A 16,251-nucleotide genomic window follows, 5' to 3' on the forward strand; every position below is an offset into this window, starting at 1 on the left:
TAGTGGATTAGATTAGTGGCGTGTGAGGCGCCACTCAAGAACAGCGTATGGTGCAGGACAGCTGAAAAGCTTAATTTCCAAGCAGCAGCAACCCAACGAAGGATAACATATTCTTACACTAATACGATGCAGGAAGTATACACCTCTCTTTTAGTAATGTGATGTGGAAGCTAGGAATCGCTTAGCCGTAGAGGGAGAGAATGATAACAACCCGGCCAGCTAGCTAGCCAGACGTCCAAACGCGAGCGTCTTGGCAGCAAATGCGTCGGAGGAAATGAAGTGTTCCTTGAACGTTTTGTGCTCCTCTTTGGTTCATCAGGAAGGCAGGCTTGGGTTAGGAACAGTCGTCGTCGTCGCCGCCATCGACGGTTTGCTAAGCGTGGACGCTATCGATAGGTCAACTGGACGTACGCGACGTGCCCAGACCGTGAAAAATGATATTGGGTGTTGGTTCAGGATGATGGAGCGGGATATATATACTAGGCATGAAGTCGAGCTAACGAGTGGTCGCGATTTTGGCGCAGCAAGTTGAACGGGTTGTTTATACTAGGCTACAGGAATGGCTCCGCCAGGGCGAGCTGCCGGCCCGTCGAAGAGCACGGCCATAGACGGTGGGGGAGAGCATATGAGACGGAGCTCCGGTGGTTCCAGCGACAAAGGGAGCAGGGGAGTTGCCGTGGCGTCGAGCCGTCGCGGAGCGGCCATCGGAGACAGGCAGGAGCGCGTGGGCGATGGAGAAGAAAACAAGGAATTAAAGGATGAAGTGGCCTTGTTGCTTTGAGATCCGGTTTTGCCACGTGTCAATCGCTGGATGTGGTCTCCCATTGGGCACTGTACGACCCGGTCGTATATGATTTTTTTCCGTTGAACGGTGATGGGTCGATCCATCGGGCCCGCCGTATGCGTGTACGTACAGATAGGCTCACGTGAGACGTGCGAGTCGATCGGTGGTCGCTCTCAAGAAGCAACAGGGAGACCGACCGCGGTGCACTGCGGGCTCTACTGCCGCGGCGTGTGCTTTTCTCGGCCTGGGCCTGCTGACGGCCGAGCCGTGTTCCATGGCCGCGTCACGCCCTACCCGCGTACGATGCCTGCAGAGAGTGGACGACGACCAGTGGTGCGTTTGATGCCCATCTGATTTCGTTTTTTTCTCTCGGCCGTGACCATGCATAGGAGCACGCAACGCAATGACGCAACCGCCAGAGCTGATGCATGCATGCAACGACGGCAGGCTGACTCACCTCCGTCCTGTTGCCGCGTCAATGGTTAATACACAACTCGCCCGTACGTACATGAACAAGTTGCCGTCTACGGGGCGCATGAAAGGCGAAAACACACACGGCAAGGCCGCTTGTCCATAACTAATGTGTAACAAGCGTATACGTACGCACGCATGGAAATACGCGCGGAGGTCGGAGGCCAATGCAAGTATGCAACCCATCCCTGTCCACGTACCTGATCATATAAGTATATCATATATAAAAGAAAAGAAAACGGGAAAAGGAACTCATAACACACAAATATCAGTCAACTATACTCGCCATTCATCAAAAAGAAGAAGAAAAACTGTACTCGCCATTTCTTCTACACCCATTATTTTACCATATACAGCGACAAAAAAACAGAAGCATCAGTATCAGTATGGAGTCGTGGCCACTGTTCAGCAGAAGCATCACGCTCAGGGTGCGGTTGAGCTTGCCACTTTTATTTCTTGCCCGAGTGACCCAATTATTAGGCGCTCCAACAAATATCCATCCAATACAAAAGCGACAAGTAGTACGACCACCCACCAGCACAATTCAGGCCCATTCCCATCGGTAGCAATCACAACGTGGTGTTGGTACGTGCCTCAAGTTTCAACCATGGCGACCGGGCAATAGGCCGAGTCCAAGACCAAATGCATGCATGGGATCGATCAGGTCATCAGCCAACCGACCGATCGTAGTAGGGGGCAGTTTGGGAGCTATCCACGGGGATTCGACGGCAGCCGATTACAAGAAAGAAGATGACGGGACCAGCCAAAGGGCTTTGGCCTCGAGCGTGCATGCACGGCCGTTGGATCGCTATCGCCGTCGATCGAATGGCCCCCACGCACCGCGCGTATGTGCGTCTACGTGCCTAGCTCAAAAGTCGCTGCTCGCCAAACAGTGAAACGGGGAAGTTGATTCGTACGTGTATGGATCGGTGGCTGGAGCTAGCGAGCTGGTCCTCATCCTACGGTGGAGAAAGAAGGAGAGACCCGGCAAACGGATAGCGAGGCGTGGCGACAAGGACGTGCCACCTGCTTCGTCCTAATTCCACGTAAGCTTGCTCCGGCCTCCTCTCTCTCGATCGAGTCGGGGGGGATCACTGTCTGGCTGATTGATTCGATGGCGAGAGTTACTGCTTACTTGTATCAAATGTACGATGAGACATTGGTTTTTTGTGAGAGCATTGGCCTGATGAGACGGGAGAGATGAGTGTGGGTCGACATGCATGCATGGTCCAACGGACTAGCTATAGGGGGGTGGAGCAGGAGCCACGGATGGAGTAGCCACGATGGAGCACCCGAAAAATTGTCGGGTCCCACCGCTCTCCTTGTCCAGTGTTCGCCTACTACCTGCAGCTGCTATAGCTACATTTGGGCAGTATGCATGCATGCGTTCTTTTACTTCTTTTGGAGAAAACAGAAGGGTACTGGTTTGCCTAATGCTAAGTCCACAAGTCTAACTTCCAAAGTGGTGCAATTTCAGTTTAGTGGAAAGGAAGACTCAAATTGTAATTTTTAGAATTGATTTATTAGATAATAGAAAAAAAAATCTCAATTACCATAGATATAAATTGACACTTTTTCCCCATTAAGAGGTGTATTTTGTTGACTCGTAATGTCGCATCAAGAAAACACAAGCACCATGAGTATAAATCCAGTCTTTGCATGACTAGAATGCCCACAACAAACAACATCACACACAAAGAAAAGGAAAAAAAAAAGAAGAAGAAAAAAACGCAACCTCTCGGCGTCTCGTCGAAGTGAACTCACGCATGTAGCAGCAATCATCAACATGAACCATCGTTGATGACAGTATCCAGACGACGAAAAAGTACTTCAACAACTACACCGTCAAGAAGGGAACACCACGCAAGCGTCGTCGCGCCAGATCCATCCACGGAGGCTAGATCTTGGATTTTCACCCAAAGAAGAAGTCTGAGAAAACTCCAGATAATACGTCTAACAATGATACGACGTGGAACACCACCATTGACAGTACAATAAGTGCAAATCAGGCCTAGAGTTTTCACTCTAAAAACTCGAGACCATGTGCTCAATAACACCACTAGACTTCAATCGACATGTACTGTCGCCCCCACTTTCGATGAAATGAAGGAGTCACTACCGGAAAGCTTTCCTGGCCGGTCACCAAAAAACACTCTTGATTACACGAGAGGTGCACGTCATCGATTGCCACCATGCATGAATGAGAGTCGCACTTCCTTGTGTTCGATGAAAACATTTCGCAGGAGTACAACAAGGATTATTCCCCTGCGATCATCCTTTCTTCTATTCTATGAGATATATAATATACAGTGCTCACCTCATTACCATGCATTATACTCCAGGTTTGGTCGCACGACGCCACGGTGGCTGACCTGTTATCAATTAGCAGTTAACTATTAGTCGATACGACGTTGACATGGACTGGATTAGCTTGTTAAATGAGTTTTGATAAGAGCTCATATGAGAGCCAGATGTACACGCATACCTTCTCGTCTCCCCCACCGGTCGCGCAAGCTTATACATATATCTGTAGTGCACTGAATATATAGTATATGAACTGTTGCAAGCTTGGAGCATCTTCCATGATTGAACCTTGTAGTAGATCACTTAATCTAGCTAGCGGCGTCTGTATGTCGACGAAAGAGACCGCTGTTTTGGATGCTCGATCAGGACCATGACAACCTAACACCTAACCGTGACATGAAGCTTTAATTAGCTATATCCTGCGAACTCCATAAATCACGCTTGACTAGAGCATATGGTGCCCTGGATGAGGTGCGTAGAGAAGAACAAATTGTGAGTTGTTTATGAAGAAATTGAAGAGCAATTGAACAGCCGGTTGGAGGGCGGCAAGCAATCATGCATGCAGTGGCCGGTGAGGTGAGGTGTGAGCTGCGTGGATCCTACAGGGAAAGCGTTCCCGGTGTCCCACAAGCAACCAGGCCAGGCAACTGGAAGTTGTCAAAAAAAAAAAAAAGGCCAGGCAACTGGAATCTCGCTCGTCCTTGCGGTGACTCATCCTCCCCACTATTCTATGATGATCGATCGATGGTGATTCGTCCAGCTAGATCGTTTGCAGTGGTGTGGACACTGGGCGCCACATCGGATAGGTACGTGTGGCACTGTTCCGCCGAGGTCGGCACGCGATGGCAGGACCGTTTCGTACGGCTGCATACGTGTGCGCGTGGGCGCAGGACGTGGCAACTCGTAGGAGCAGGACCGGAGGACACGCATATCCAGTATCTGACTTCATTTCTTTTTTGACGTACCAATATGTGAATTCATTGTGTAGTAGCAGGAGTGTTTTTTTATCCGATCAGCCTCTACGCTGGTTCCATTTTTATAGAAAATGAAACTAAACACACGGTGCTGTGCAAGTTTACCCTATGGTCCATTGGCAAAGTTATGGGAAAGTACAGCACCGCGCCAAAGTGGGCTGAATGGACAGTGCTGGAGCAAATCGCCTCTGTAGTTGGTACACTTGTAGATGTAGATTGGCAAGGAAACTTCAAATCTTTTTTGAAGTGGCCAGAGTCTAAGTTAGATGCAAAGACTACACTAAAATTCCAACCAGCAGAATCTTTGGAGTAGGTGCAAAGTTATACAAGATAGGCATTACTGTGGAGCCACCAAATGAGGAAAAATCTAAGTGATGACTTACTAGATGACAGATCTGAGAGAGAAACAGACACATGGGCCAATAGGGACACAACTGCCCCTGCTGGACACAATGAAGGGGCACAAGCAACCTGAACTCTACCTCTGGGTCAAACAGTAATGGAAAAACTAGTGGGAGTCACCAACATTCAAAACAAACTACCATGTCCTTCCTGCAAAATCTGCATGATACAGAGTTAGATGCTCATAGCTGCCAGCTGCTTCAAGAAATGGAGATAGAGGATGATGATGATGATGAGATCTTCAACAACCTAGTGGATACCTGTGAAGAGCCTCTTGCTGAAGAAGAAGTAGGTGTGATCTTCAGCCCCAATGCTGTCATCAAGGAGCAGGGGAAAAAACTCACCTAAACAAGTGAAGATTTGGGGACCAGTGCAGGCTCAGAGGAAAAGCAACAGGGTTGATGTAGGTGAGAAGACTATGCTGGAAATTGCAGTTAACAAAAAGAAGATGCTCAACCTGCAGATGGAGAAGCACAGCTACAAAGGTACCCTCCTAAAGAATTCCTTTGAGTACTTTTCTGATCCTGATTTCATTAATACTGCTAGCAAGATAGGTATTGAAATAGATAGACCTAATGTAGACAAAAATAGGCTAAAGAAGTGAATTGACAAAACCAAAGAGCCTGTGGGGCCCTCTGGTGTAGTGGATATCCTTAGGGATGATGCCTTTTTAGCATAGATGATCATGATATCTCTCCTTATACACCTGAAGGGTGCAATGTTGAGGCACATAATGGGATAGATTATAGCAATCTATGGACCAAAGTGTCAAAATATGGGCGGGGCAAGCACCCCAAGAAAACATTGTTTAGATGAATTGCCTTTTTTGGAACATCAGGGGGATTGCAGCCCCTGGCAGGAAATCCTGTATAGAAGATGTTCTCAACAAAGTCAAACCTTGCATCATAGCCTTCCAGGAAACTAAGAAAGAAATGCTCTCTTCATCTTTTTTGAAAAGCATTTGTAACAATAGAAACTTTGGATGGCACCACCTGCCTGCAGAAGGCACTGCTGGTGGCATCCTAGTAGGAGTAGATGAAGATATCTTTGAGATTGATAGTTGGCTCTCTCTCAAATACTCTGTCTCTTGCACTCTTAAAATCAAAGTCAGTAAGATTAAATGTAGAGTTATTGGAGTTTATGGATCACCTTATGAGGAAGGTAAGGATGATTTCATATTAGAATTACATAGCTTGTTCATAGATGATCATCTCCCTACCCTGATTGGGGGTGATTTTAATCTAGTTAGGTATCAAAAAGACAAGAGTAATGCCAATATCAATCACCACTGGAGTGATAAATTTAATGCTTGGGTAGAGATCTGGAGTCTTTTAGAAATTAAAATGTCAGGCAGAAATTCACATGGGCCAATAACCAGAAAAATTTGGTTATGTCTACCATTGATAGAATCTTCTGTACTACAGATTTTGATGCTTTGTTCCCTTTAGGCAGCTCCCAAGCTCTTCCCAGAATTGGGAGTGACCACACACCATTACTTTGGGACTCTGGGCTGAGTAGCCCCCCTAAACCCACCAGTTTCAAATTTGAAAAATGGTGGCTGCTGAAGTCAGAATTTAGAGATTTAGTCATCAAGAACTAGACAGCTCCTGTCAAGAAGAAAAAAGCTATAGATATTTGGCAGGAAAAAGCCAGGAGGTTTAGGAGGTTTGCTAGAGGATGGAGCATAAATATAGAAGCTGAAATTAGAAAACATAAAGCCCACCTCACACAGGAATTTGATTCCTTAGATATTAAGGCTGAAACAGAGCAGTTATCTGACTCTGAGATCAATAGGATGAAAGTGGTGATGCAAGAGCTTCACCATATTTGGCTTAAAGATGAAGTGAAAGCCAAACAAAGATCTAGAGATAAAGATATCCTAGAGGGAGATAGGAATACTAAATACTTCCAGGCTGTAGCCAATCAAAGGAGGAGGAAAACGCAGATTCATGCCCTAGATGGTCCTAATGGCACTGTCACAGAGACCAAAGACATGTTAGACATTGCCTCCTCCTTTTACAAAGATCTCTTTAAAAAAGAGAGTAGAAATGGGTTTAGGTTAAGGGATGACTTCTTCTCTGAGGGAGAAAAAGTGAAGAAAGAAGACAATAGTTCTCTTCAAACTCCTTTTACTGAAGAAGAGGTGAAAGAAGCCATTTTTGGGTCTTACTCAGATGGGGCCCCAGGCCCTGATGGGCTCTCTTTTCTCTTCTTACAACAGTTTTGGGAGGTGTTAAAACAAGATATTATGGCCCTCTTCAAAGATTTTTATGAGGGAAACCTGGACATCTACAGGCTTAACTTTGCTATGATTACTCTTGTTCCTAAAGAACAAGATGCTTCTAATATGAAGAAGTTCAGGCCTATTAGTCTGCTTAACTACATTTTCAAATTCTTCACCAAAGTCTTGACTAATAGATTAGCTAGGTTGATGAATTTCCTCACCTCCAGTAACCAATCTGCCTTCATTAAGGGCAGATACATACTAGAAAGTGTGGTGATAGCACATGGAGTGCTGCACTCCACCGTGCACTCTGGTAATGCTGGACTAGTGATCAAACTAGACTATGAGAAAGCCTTTGACAAGGTGAATCTTGATTTTCTCTATGAAATTCTAGAAAAAGGAGGTTTTGGCACAAAATGGATATATTGGGTCAAGCAGATCACCCAAATGGGATCCATTGGGGTGAAAATCAATGGGGTAGAAGGAGATTTCTTCACTACTGGCAAAGGCCTGAGACAAGGAGACCCCATCTCCCCACTACTTTTTAATCTTGTAATAGATGTTTTGACCAGGATGCTGGCCAAAGCATCATCTCATAACTTAGTGACAGGGTTGTGCTCTGATCTCATCCCTGGAGGTGTTATATGCCTTCAATATGCAGATGACACCATCCTCTTTGTAGACAACTCTGAAGATAAGGTTACTAACCTCAAACATGTTCTAACCTATTTTGAGAATGTATCTGGTATGAGGATCAACTACTCAAAAAGTGAGATTATCCCCCTTGGGCTCACTGACAGAGAAGTGGATTCTTTCAAGAATATATTAGAATGTGCTGTAGGTACCTTCCCTATTAAATATCTAGGTATCCCTCTTCACTATGACAAGCTTAGGAGAGAAGACATCCAACCCCTTATTGATAAGATCCTCAAAAGAATGGCTGGATGGAGAGGAAAGCTACTCTCTTATGTTGCTAGGGTGGTTTTGATTAAAGCTTGTCTTGCTAGCATCCCAGTCTACCTGCTCTCCTTCTTCAAATTCCCCAAATGGGCTCTAGACCTGATCAACAGCCAGCTTGCTCACTGTCTTTGGAGTGACTTTGAGGGGAATAGGAAACTTCATCTTGCAAACTGGCATTTGGTTTGCATGAGAAAAGAATATGGGGGGATGGGTATCCCTAACATCAAGGATGTTAACCTGTGCCTGTTAGGTAATTGGGTTAAGAGATATATCCAAGATGAGGGCAAGATCTGGAAACAGATAGTAGACTCTAAATATATTAAGAAAAGTCCTAACATTTTTGCCTCCAACCCCCAGAACACCTCCAAATTCTGGGAAGGGGTAATGTGGGCTGCAAAAGCCCTGAAGTTTGGATATAGATGGAAAATAGGTAATGGTAAGAAAATTAGATTTTGGGAAGACATATGGTTTGGCACCTCCCCACTGTCAGTTCAGTTCTGGCCCCTATACACCATCTGCCACCAGCAGGGGGTGACTGTTGCAGATATTTGGGATGGGGTTGATGTCAGATTGACATTTAGAAGGGTTTTCTCAAATGCCATGATGGAGAATTGGTACTGCCTAGAGCAGATCATCAAGAGCTATGTGCTGACTGATGATGAAGATGCCCTAATTTGGCAATATGAGAGCAAAGGGGTCTACTCTACTAGTTCTATTTACAATATTATCAATTTTAGAGGAGTGCAACCTGTATATATACCTTCTGTGTGGTCTATAGTGGTTCCTCCTAGAGTACAAGTGTTTTTGTGGCTCTTGTCTCATAACAAGTTAATGACTGAAGATAATCTGGTAAAAAGAGGTATTACTAAACCACCTGAATGTATGTTTTGCAAAGAACAGGAATCCATAGATCACCTGTTCTTTGGTTGTGTGGTTGCTAAACAGATTTGGATTGAAATATCTAAAATCCTTTCTCATGATGTAGGCAATGACTACATATCTATTCCTAGATTTTGGCCAGCCCATAAGAATAAGCTGGTCTTGAACTCTGTTTGTGCCTGTGTTATGTGGTGCATCTGGAAGTTCAGAAATTCCATGGTTTTTAATAATGTGATGTGGACTGACCTTAAACAGATTTGGTGGCAGATCCATCTGACTCTCAAGAAGTGGATGATCTTGTTCAAAGAAACTCCCTTAGAAGAGTTGCAGCTGGTTTCACAGAAAGTGGTAATGACCCTCACCTCCCCTTTCCTGCTGACTATGGGGTGATAGAAGGCAATGATACTGCAGGTATCTTGAGCCTAGACTCACTCTCTAAAATGTCGCTGGGAAATGAGGGGTGGTTTGCAGGTTTACTGCCTCCCGTTCGCTACACACCTCCGAACAGCCCCGAGAGGAACTGCAAACACTCATCGCCGCTGAGCCCTGCCACTCCGCTGGAACTGCCGCTGACCCCTGTACAAACCTTCAAGAGAATCAAATGGGGATGTGCATACCAGGTGAGTCAGAAGAAGGCTGGAGCTGTACCGGTGGGCGAATGAAGAAATGACACTCTCAGCTGGAAATTTTCGGTTTTGGGTGTGAGCACCTTAGTTTCTGATCTAGACTTTGAGGCTTGTAATAAGTTGCACCCTCGAGCCTTATGAGCGATCGGCTCCCTTTACTTTTGCTTTGCATTGCAGTTTAGAGAGTGTGGTATGATGTAGTCCCATAGAACCTTTGTCAGAAAGGCTGTTTCTCTGTGTACCTGGTTTCACGTTTTCAATGAAAATGGTGGAGCCGGGGGGGGGGGGGTGTTTTCTGCCCTCCTGTCAGTCTAAAAAAAGAAAAGAAAGTACAACACCTCTTGTCCCAAAGGGGCAAGGAACGAACACCAGAAGGTTCATCCACATCTAAGGGCATCGCCAACGGGGATCCAAAACAGCGCGGTCGGTCATCGGTCCGCGGCGCGGTCCGGATACAATTTTCTTTTGCAATTTGAAAACAAAGTGGGGGGAGATTTGCGGGAGTCCGGACACCTGAAACGTAGGACTCCGACACCTCTGGCCCACCCAATCCTCCTCCGGATCCCATTTCCTTCTATTCCACCTCTTCTCCCCTTACTTTGTATCTGCACCCTTCACTTCCTCCGCCGCCGCTGCACCTCTCCGGCCGTCACAGAGGCATTGCCGGACGTCCGCAACCAGCACCGACGCGTCCGCTCGCCTTTACGACGGACTTGTCCACCCTGGAACCGTTTGTACCCAGGTACACTCCGCCCTCCTGTCGACAACGTCCATTGCAGGCACCACAACCGGCAGGTGTTCGGTTAAATGCCATTAAACATATTTTCAAATGTTATGTCGTTTTTTAGAGTACGAAGGATGGTGAGCTACTCAACCATTAAGGATGAGTTGTTGTGCGGTGCGTGGTTGACCGTATCCATGGATTTCATAGGCAGGAGCAAATGGGAGGCCTTCTGGCAGGGAGTGCACGAACCGTTTGACGCACGAAAGTACATTGCGCCGTACAACATGTACATCATTCGACCACACAACGTGAGGTCGTCGTCGTATCGCTGGAACACTACCCCGATCAGTGTCGACGTGGTTCGTCAACTCGAGGCAAGGTGGCCATTGCACGTGGCAGATGGCGAGATCGTAAGTTTTGCTTGCTCTTGCTCAACATGTTGATTAATTCATTCACTCAATGTTGGTCTACACATTATATGTAGCCCGCACACGCTGTCGTGGTGTACCACAGGACATGGTGACGGCCATTTACGTGCAAAAGTCTTGGATGAAGATGAAGGCGGGAGTTTGTGGGGAACGACCTGACCCGTTGATGAAAAACTTGTTGGACATCTGAGATCTAGTCGAATTTGAGACATTCTTGTACTAGACTTAATTTGTATGTTATGTACGAATGATTTGTGCTATTTTCTATCCGAACTTTGATGAACCTCGGCTGGTTTGCATGAATTTCATCTGTTTTTTTTAAATGCGCGTTGAAATGTATCCAGTTATGGTTGGATGACATCCTCCCACAACCGTGTCCGTGGACTGACCCCACACTGTTCCCGGATGGATGCAGAAGGAAATTTATGGGTCGCCGTTGGAGATTCCTAAGTTAACATCAGCAGCTTCAGGGCATTGATTTCTTTGCTCCTGTGACGATTCTTCGTCAGATATTCCGTGGTAGCATCACCACCAATCTGGCTTTAGTAGGAGTCCTTTTTCGGGAAAATATATGTATGAACCTGGGTACATATAAACCCTCTTCAAAAAATACATTCCTGACGGCAAAAAATTATGAAAAAAAGTTACGCACGTACATCGCCACTTCTATGCGCGCACAGAAAGTTTCATGGAATGATATTTAGAAGCACTGATTTTTTTTTTGTGGATGCAAAATAAAAAAAACATTTTCTCGCAAAACCTTGTGCCGCTAACATATTTTGCAAACGTGTATGCATGGAATTTTGTTTTGAAACTTTCAAACATTTTAAAGCGTGTTAAAAATAATTTTTTCAAAAGCGGGTTTATGTGTACCCGGGTTCTCTCTTTTCTACAGAGTTGATTTTTCCTTTCTTTCTTGGTGAACAATTGCACAGGGTCGAGTGAGCGGAATGGAAATGTGTTAACGATCGTGGGCCGAGGCCACACACATGCCAGCCCAGGAGAGAGAGACGAGAGGCGTTTTGCATGAAGTCCAGCTTCCTCTCTAAAAAATATATATATGTGAGCCCAGCTGCTCAGAATGCATTGTACCCGTTTGACTTGCTTCGAAAGCCCAGCCCATCCGCAGAAATGGAAAGGGAAACAGAGGAGAAGAGCGGCGGTGGTGTGGTCCGCTCTTGTTCCGGCGTACCCGCACGTGTCGCGGCACGGCAGACGGCACCGCCCTCCGCACCCAACCACAATCCCTGCTCCGGCACCCCCTGCTCCAGCCTTCCCTGCCCCCTCGTCGGCGGCGAAAATCTCCGGATCCGTCCCTGCCTCCGTTCCATCGCCACCTTCTCCACCCACAAGGGTTTAATTCCGAGGTGAGGCGCGCCGCTCCCCAAATTCCTTTCTTTTTTCCGTCCTAAAATAACGAGATTTTGTCGCCATTTTATGTTCTAGGGTTTCGATCCACCACCGCACCCGTCTTTTATTTCATCTGTATTCGGTTTCTTGTTCTGAGGCGAGGAGGGTTTAGCAGCCCTGGCTCCCCTGTGTTGGGGTTTATAACCCATCCATCCGTGAATCGACAGCGTCACTTTCGCACTTTCCAGCCTAGATTCAGTTGAGGTGCTTGGTGATGCGAACGGAAATGCACTTGAAATACCGCTGGTGCTTAGATTGACGCGTGCTTGCTTGGTTCAGGGGAATTTCCTGCCTGCCTACGGCGTAAAGACAGGTCTGTGGCCTGTCCTGCTTCGTCTCGCGGTCTTCGATGCGTGGTGGAGGCAACACGGTGAGGCCAAGGATCCAACTCTGCTATTTATTATGTAGTCTGCGTCACACAACTCTGCATTGCATTGCCTGCATAATAGTACAGCTCTGCATTGGATCTCTGCTCTAGTATTGCTCGGCAAAGATTGCCCGGCTGTGGATTGTGCGTGCTCTATGAGTTCAGTAAGTTGTAATGTGCGTCCCATCTAAATTCATGTGTTCTTTGTTGTTGCAAATAATATAGTCGTCGAGGTTTTATGAATTCAGTAAGCCTGCTACTCTGTCTGAAGCACGGCTCATATTTACTGTTACTGCTGCATTGTCACCTACATCTTGTAGATTTTTGTATGCTACTACTGTAGCTAGTATTCCACAAACATATTTCGTCAGGATATGATCATGTTCTCGTAAGAATCAGACCGAGGATGGTAGGCCTAGCATATATATTCAGATAACCCATTCAACGATGCAGCCAAATTCTTCAGTCGAATTTACGCCTCGGTGAAGTTTGCTTACATTGAGCTACTGCCTACTGATACTCACCATTTATATTTTCTTATAGCAGAACTGCGCACAAACCACTGAGGGTCCTGGCACACCGGTTTCTGGCCAGCCGGATAGGATGCAGCAGGTTCAGCACACGGTTCAGACGCATGGATATGGACTGGCAAGAAAGCACACGTATGATTGGGTCGTTCTTATTCTCCTCGCCGCGGTCGTGGTCGTCTTGCATTATGCTCCCCCGTTTAACCGGTTCGTCGGGAAGGATATGATGACTGATATTAGGTACCCGGTGAAACAGAGTACCGTGCCAGCATGGGCTGTTCCTGTACGTTTCTGAACCTCTGTAATTTCATACCCTGACACAAGCTTATACTCACCCTTCTTCTCTTATACTTACTGGGTGCTGGACCTTTCAACAGGTAATCTCTATGCTGTGCCCTGTGCTTGTCTTCATAGCACTGTATGTTGCTAGAAGAGACGTCTATGATCTTCACCACGCAACACTAGGTGATTAATTCTGTTTGTGTCTCCATCTGATGGTTGCGTTGTTCTGTGCACTTATTCTGTAATTGCGAAGTTTCGCATGACCCTGTTCATATATGGAAAATGCAGGTGTTATTTTTGCTGTGCTGATCACTGCCGCTTTCACTGATGTGATAAAGAATGCAGTAGGGAGACCTAGGCCAGACTTCTTTTGGCGGTGCTTTCCTGATGGAAGGCAGGTATGCATTTTCTGACTTTTGTATGTCCGTATAGTTCCATACTTTAAAGCGTTGGCATGTTCCATTGCTAGGTAAAATTAACATGGCACTTTCCTGGCATGTTTATCTCAGGTATATGATCAAGTGACAGGTGGTGTGATCTGCCATGGCGAGAAAGGTTTCTTAACCGATGGGCGCAAGAGTTTTCCTAGTGGACACACGTCGTGTAAGTTTGTACCCTTACGTGCATGTCTACACTAGATGCGATGTTGATGGATAGAGCTCTCCGAGGTAGATTGTCAACAATTGCTGCATACGTGTTGTAGCTTAAATTTTACTAGCTTATCTCTTTTTTGGTGCTATAAACTTGGACTTGACTTGATAGTCTGGATATCCATGCTTTGCTTTATGTTAGGTAGTTATCTCAGGTTGATACTGTGAATAATCATATCACTTCCATTGTTTACTAGAAAATAGTGCTCTACTATGGTCATTTTTCGTGCACAGTCAGTAGTTAACAGAATTTTATTTCAGGGTCTTTTGCTGGACTTGGGTTTTTGTCACTATACTTATCTGGCAAAATCAAGGCGTTTGATCGCAAAGGTCACGTGGCAAAACTTTGCATCGTGATTCTTCCTCTTCTTCTTGCTTCGCTTGTTGGGATTTCTAGAATAGACAACTATCGGCACCACTGGGAGGATGTGTTTGTCGGCGGCCTGATTGGTTTGTACTTCTTCCCCGCTCTCTTCACAAATGCATGGCATCCTGTGGCCTTCAGTAACCATGTTTAATCGATATATTTCAGGATATATCATGGCAGTGCTGTGCTATCTGCACTTTTTCCCTCCTCCATATCACCATCAAGGTTGTTCAATCTCCACAAAAATAATGAAAATATCTTCTGCTATTAGTTCAGTTTCTTGTTTAGGTATTATCAATATATTGTTTGATATTGTTTTTTTTCTGTTTGAACTGACAGTCTCATCCTTTTTTCCCTACAAGGTTGGGGGCCCTATGCATACTTCCACATGCTGGAGGAGCTTGAGGCGGGCAATTCAAATAATGCACAAAACCAACAGTCTGCAGGTGAGCATCATATCGGATTGACCGGCCAACACCATAACGGGAGATCAAGAAATGATTTGGAATCTGGAAGTGTGTAACTCACCCCTCTGTGGAACCGACTAGCGTACCTTATACAGTAAGCATGCCTTAAAAACTTTTTTATGTGTGCACTAAGCAAGTACTAGGAGTTTAGGACTAGATATATGCTATCTCCACCTCAGGTTTATGCCTGTTCCTCTTGTGTACAAAAACTACTCGCTCAGTATATTCTGACCTAGTTGTTCTAGGGCCACCTGTTGTATCTAAATCATGTGTTAACATCGTAGACCATGTGAGTGGCTGGTGGAAGAAGTGAGTACGAACTTATTCCGCTGTTAAACAAGCACAACTGAGTGGCGATAATGACAGGCATATCTAGAGCCATTGAACATTCTCTACCAGGTTGCACCGCCCAGGGTAGCTAGTGGTCCAGTGGCTCTGTATCTATCAGTTCATACATAAAAGTGCAAACGTATACTGACCGACTGTATTTATTCCCCGTCCTTGGTCTTATTCCAAGCTGGGAAGAAGAGATTGACACGGATCAATGATCTTAGTTGTTGAGCTAGAGGCAAAAGGCAGCAGATCCCTGAAATCTCTGCTTTACACCATGAGGGCAACCGCTACCGGCTCTGTGATTCTGTGTTATGTTAATCTTGCTGGAAAGCATTCCTTAGTGTTGTTAAATATGCTTCTGTCGCACGCACACCGGAAAAAGCTACGCGCTTCGGTGTCTGTATTTTATAGGTTTCAACAAAGCGGTATTCGCTTCTTCGGTAGAAGTGCACTGAGCATCCCAATGCGTGTGTTTAGCCAGAAACCAATAATGCCATTTCAGGTGGCATGATTGGCACTTTAACCGCAGTGAAAACAACTAGATTGCGAGCGGATTCTTCCACTTTCGCTTTTTTTCTTTTCTTTCAAGAGCGCAGACCAAAGTGTCCCTTGTTTAATCTGATACGGTGGCATTAGCAAGGCAAGTTTTTACCGTCTATGTAACTTTTGATATGCTTTTTTCCCTATTCGGTAACGGCTATACGACGGGGCAAGAGTCTGAAGGAATAAATTGGAAGAAAGTCGATTAACTTTCATACTGTGCTACTGGACCAGCACAGGTATATGCATACAAAAATGAAAATGCCATCAGAAATATGAATCATGGACAGATCTGCACTTCCCTTTTCCGAGAACTAAAACTGCGGCTGTTAACAAGATAGAGTTGTGGAAAGCAAACTGAAAAAGAAAGTGAACTGCAAGAAGGTAGGGTCCTTTTTGTTTCAAGAACATTCCACTTTTTGTTTGAAAACTTCCAAGATAGAGCGAGTTGTTCATTACCTAGAAAAACAGAGTGAGTTGCAAACCTACAATCTGTCACTTTATTCTCTAATTTGCTGGCAGAAACTTTGTG

The 16,251-nt window shown here is 45.6% G+C and overlaps 1 protein-coding gene across 3 annotated transcripts; it reads left to right on the forward strand.

The window, feature by feature from the left end:
* Window positions 1–11,961: 11,961 nt before the first annotated feature.
* Window positions 11,962–15,186, forward strand: LOC109776842 (putative lipid phosphate phosphatase 3, chloroplastic). 3 transcript variants are annotated; one of them, XM_020335508.4, is made up of 9 exons: window positions 11,962–12,143; window positions 12,466–12,556; window positions 13,100–13,363; window positions 13,458–13,545; window positions 13,651–13,760; window positions 13,872–13,965; window positions 14,274–14,462; window positions 14,545–14,604; window positions 14,742–15,186. In XM_020335508.4, the coding sequence occupies exons 2-9, from the start codon at window positions 12,536–12,538 to the stop codon at window positions 14,900–14,902; spliced, it is 987 nt and encodes a 328-aa protein (XP_020191097.1). In that variant the 5' UTR covers window positions 11,962–12,143; window positions 12,466–12,535; the 3' UTR covers window positions 14,903–15,186. The 3 variants fall into 3 exon arrangements, with proteins under 3 accessions (XP_020191097.1, XP_040259225.1, XP_045090510.1); XM_040403291.3 differs by having other exon boundaries at window positions 11,969–12,143; window positions 13,097–13,363; XM_045234575.2 differs by lacking the exon at window positions 12,466–12,556 and having other exon boundaries at window positions 11,969–12,143.
* The last annotated feature ends 1,065 nt before the right edge of the window (window positions 15,187–16,251 follow it).

The sequence above is a fragment of the Aegilops tauschii genome, chromosome 3 (genome assembly GCF_002575655.3).
Source record: "Aegilops tauschii subsp. strangulata cultivar AL8/78 chromosome 3, Aet v6.0, whole genome shotgun sequence".
Lineage (NCBI taxonomy): Eukaryota > Viridiplantae > Streptophyta > Magnoliopsida > Poales > Poaceae > Aegilops > Aegilops tauschii.

What these genes read in the sequence shown, in the direction of transcription:
- LOC109776842 (XM_040403291.3), top strand. Translation starts at nt 12,536, where the DNA reads ATGCGTGGTGGAGGCAACACG. An exon ending in TGCGTGGTGGAGGCAACACG is followed by an intron (nt 12,557 to 13,096) that starts GTGAGGCCAAGG and finishes ATTTTCTTATAG; the next exon opens with CAGAACTGCGCACAAACCAC. An exon ending in GCTTTCCTGATGGAAGGCAG is followed by an intron (nt 13,761 to 13,871) that starts GTATGCATTTTC and finishes TGTTTATCTCAG; the next exon opens with GTATATGATCAAGTGACAGG.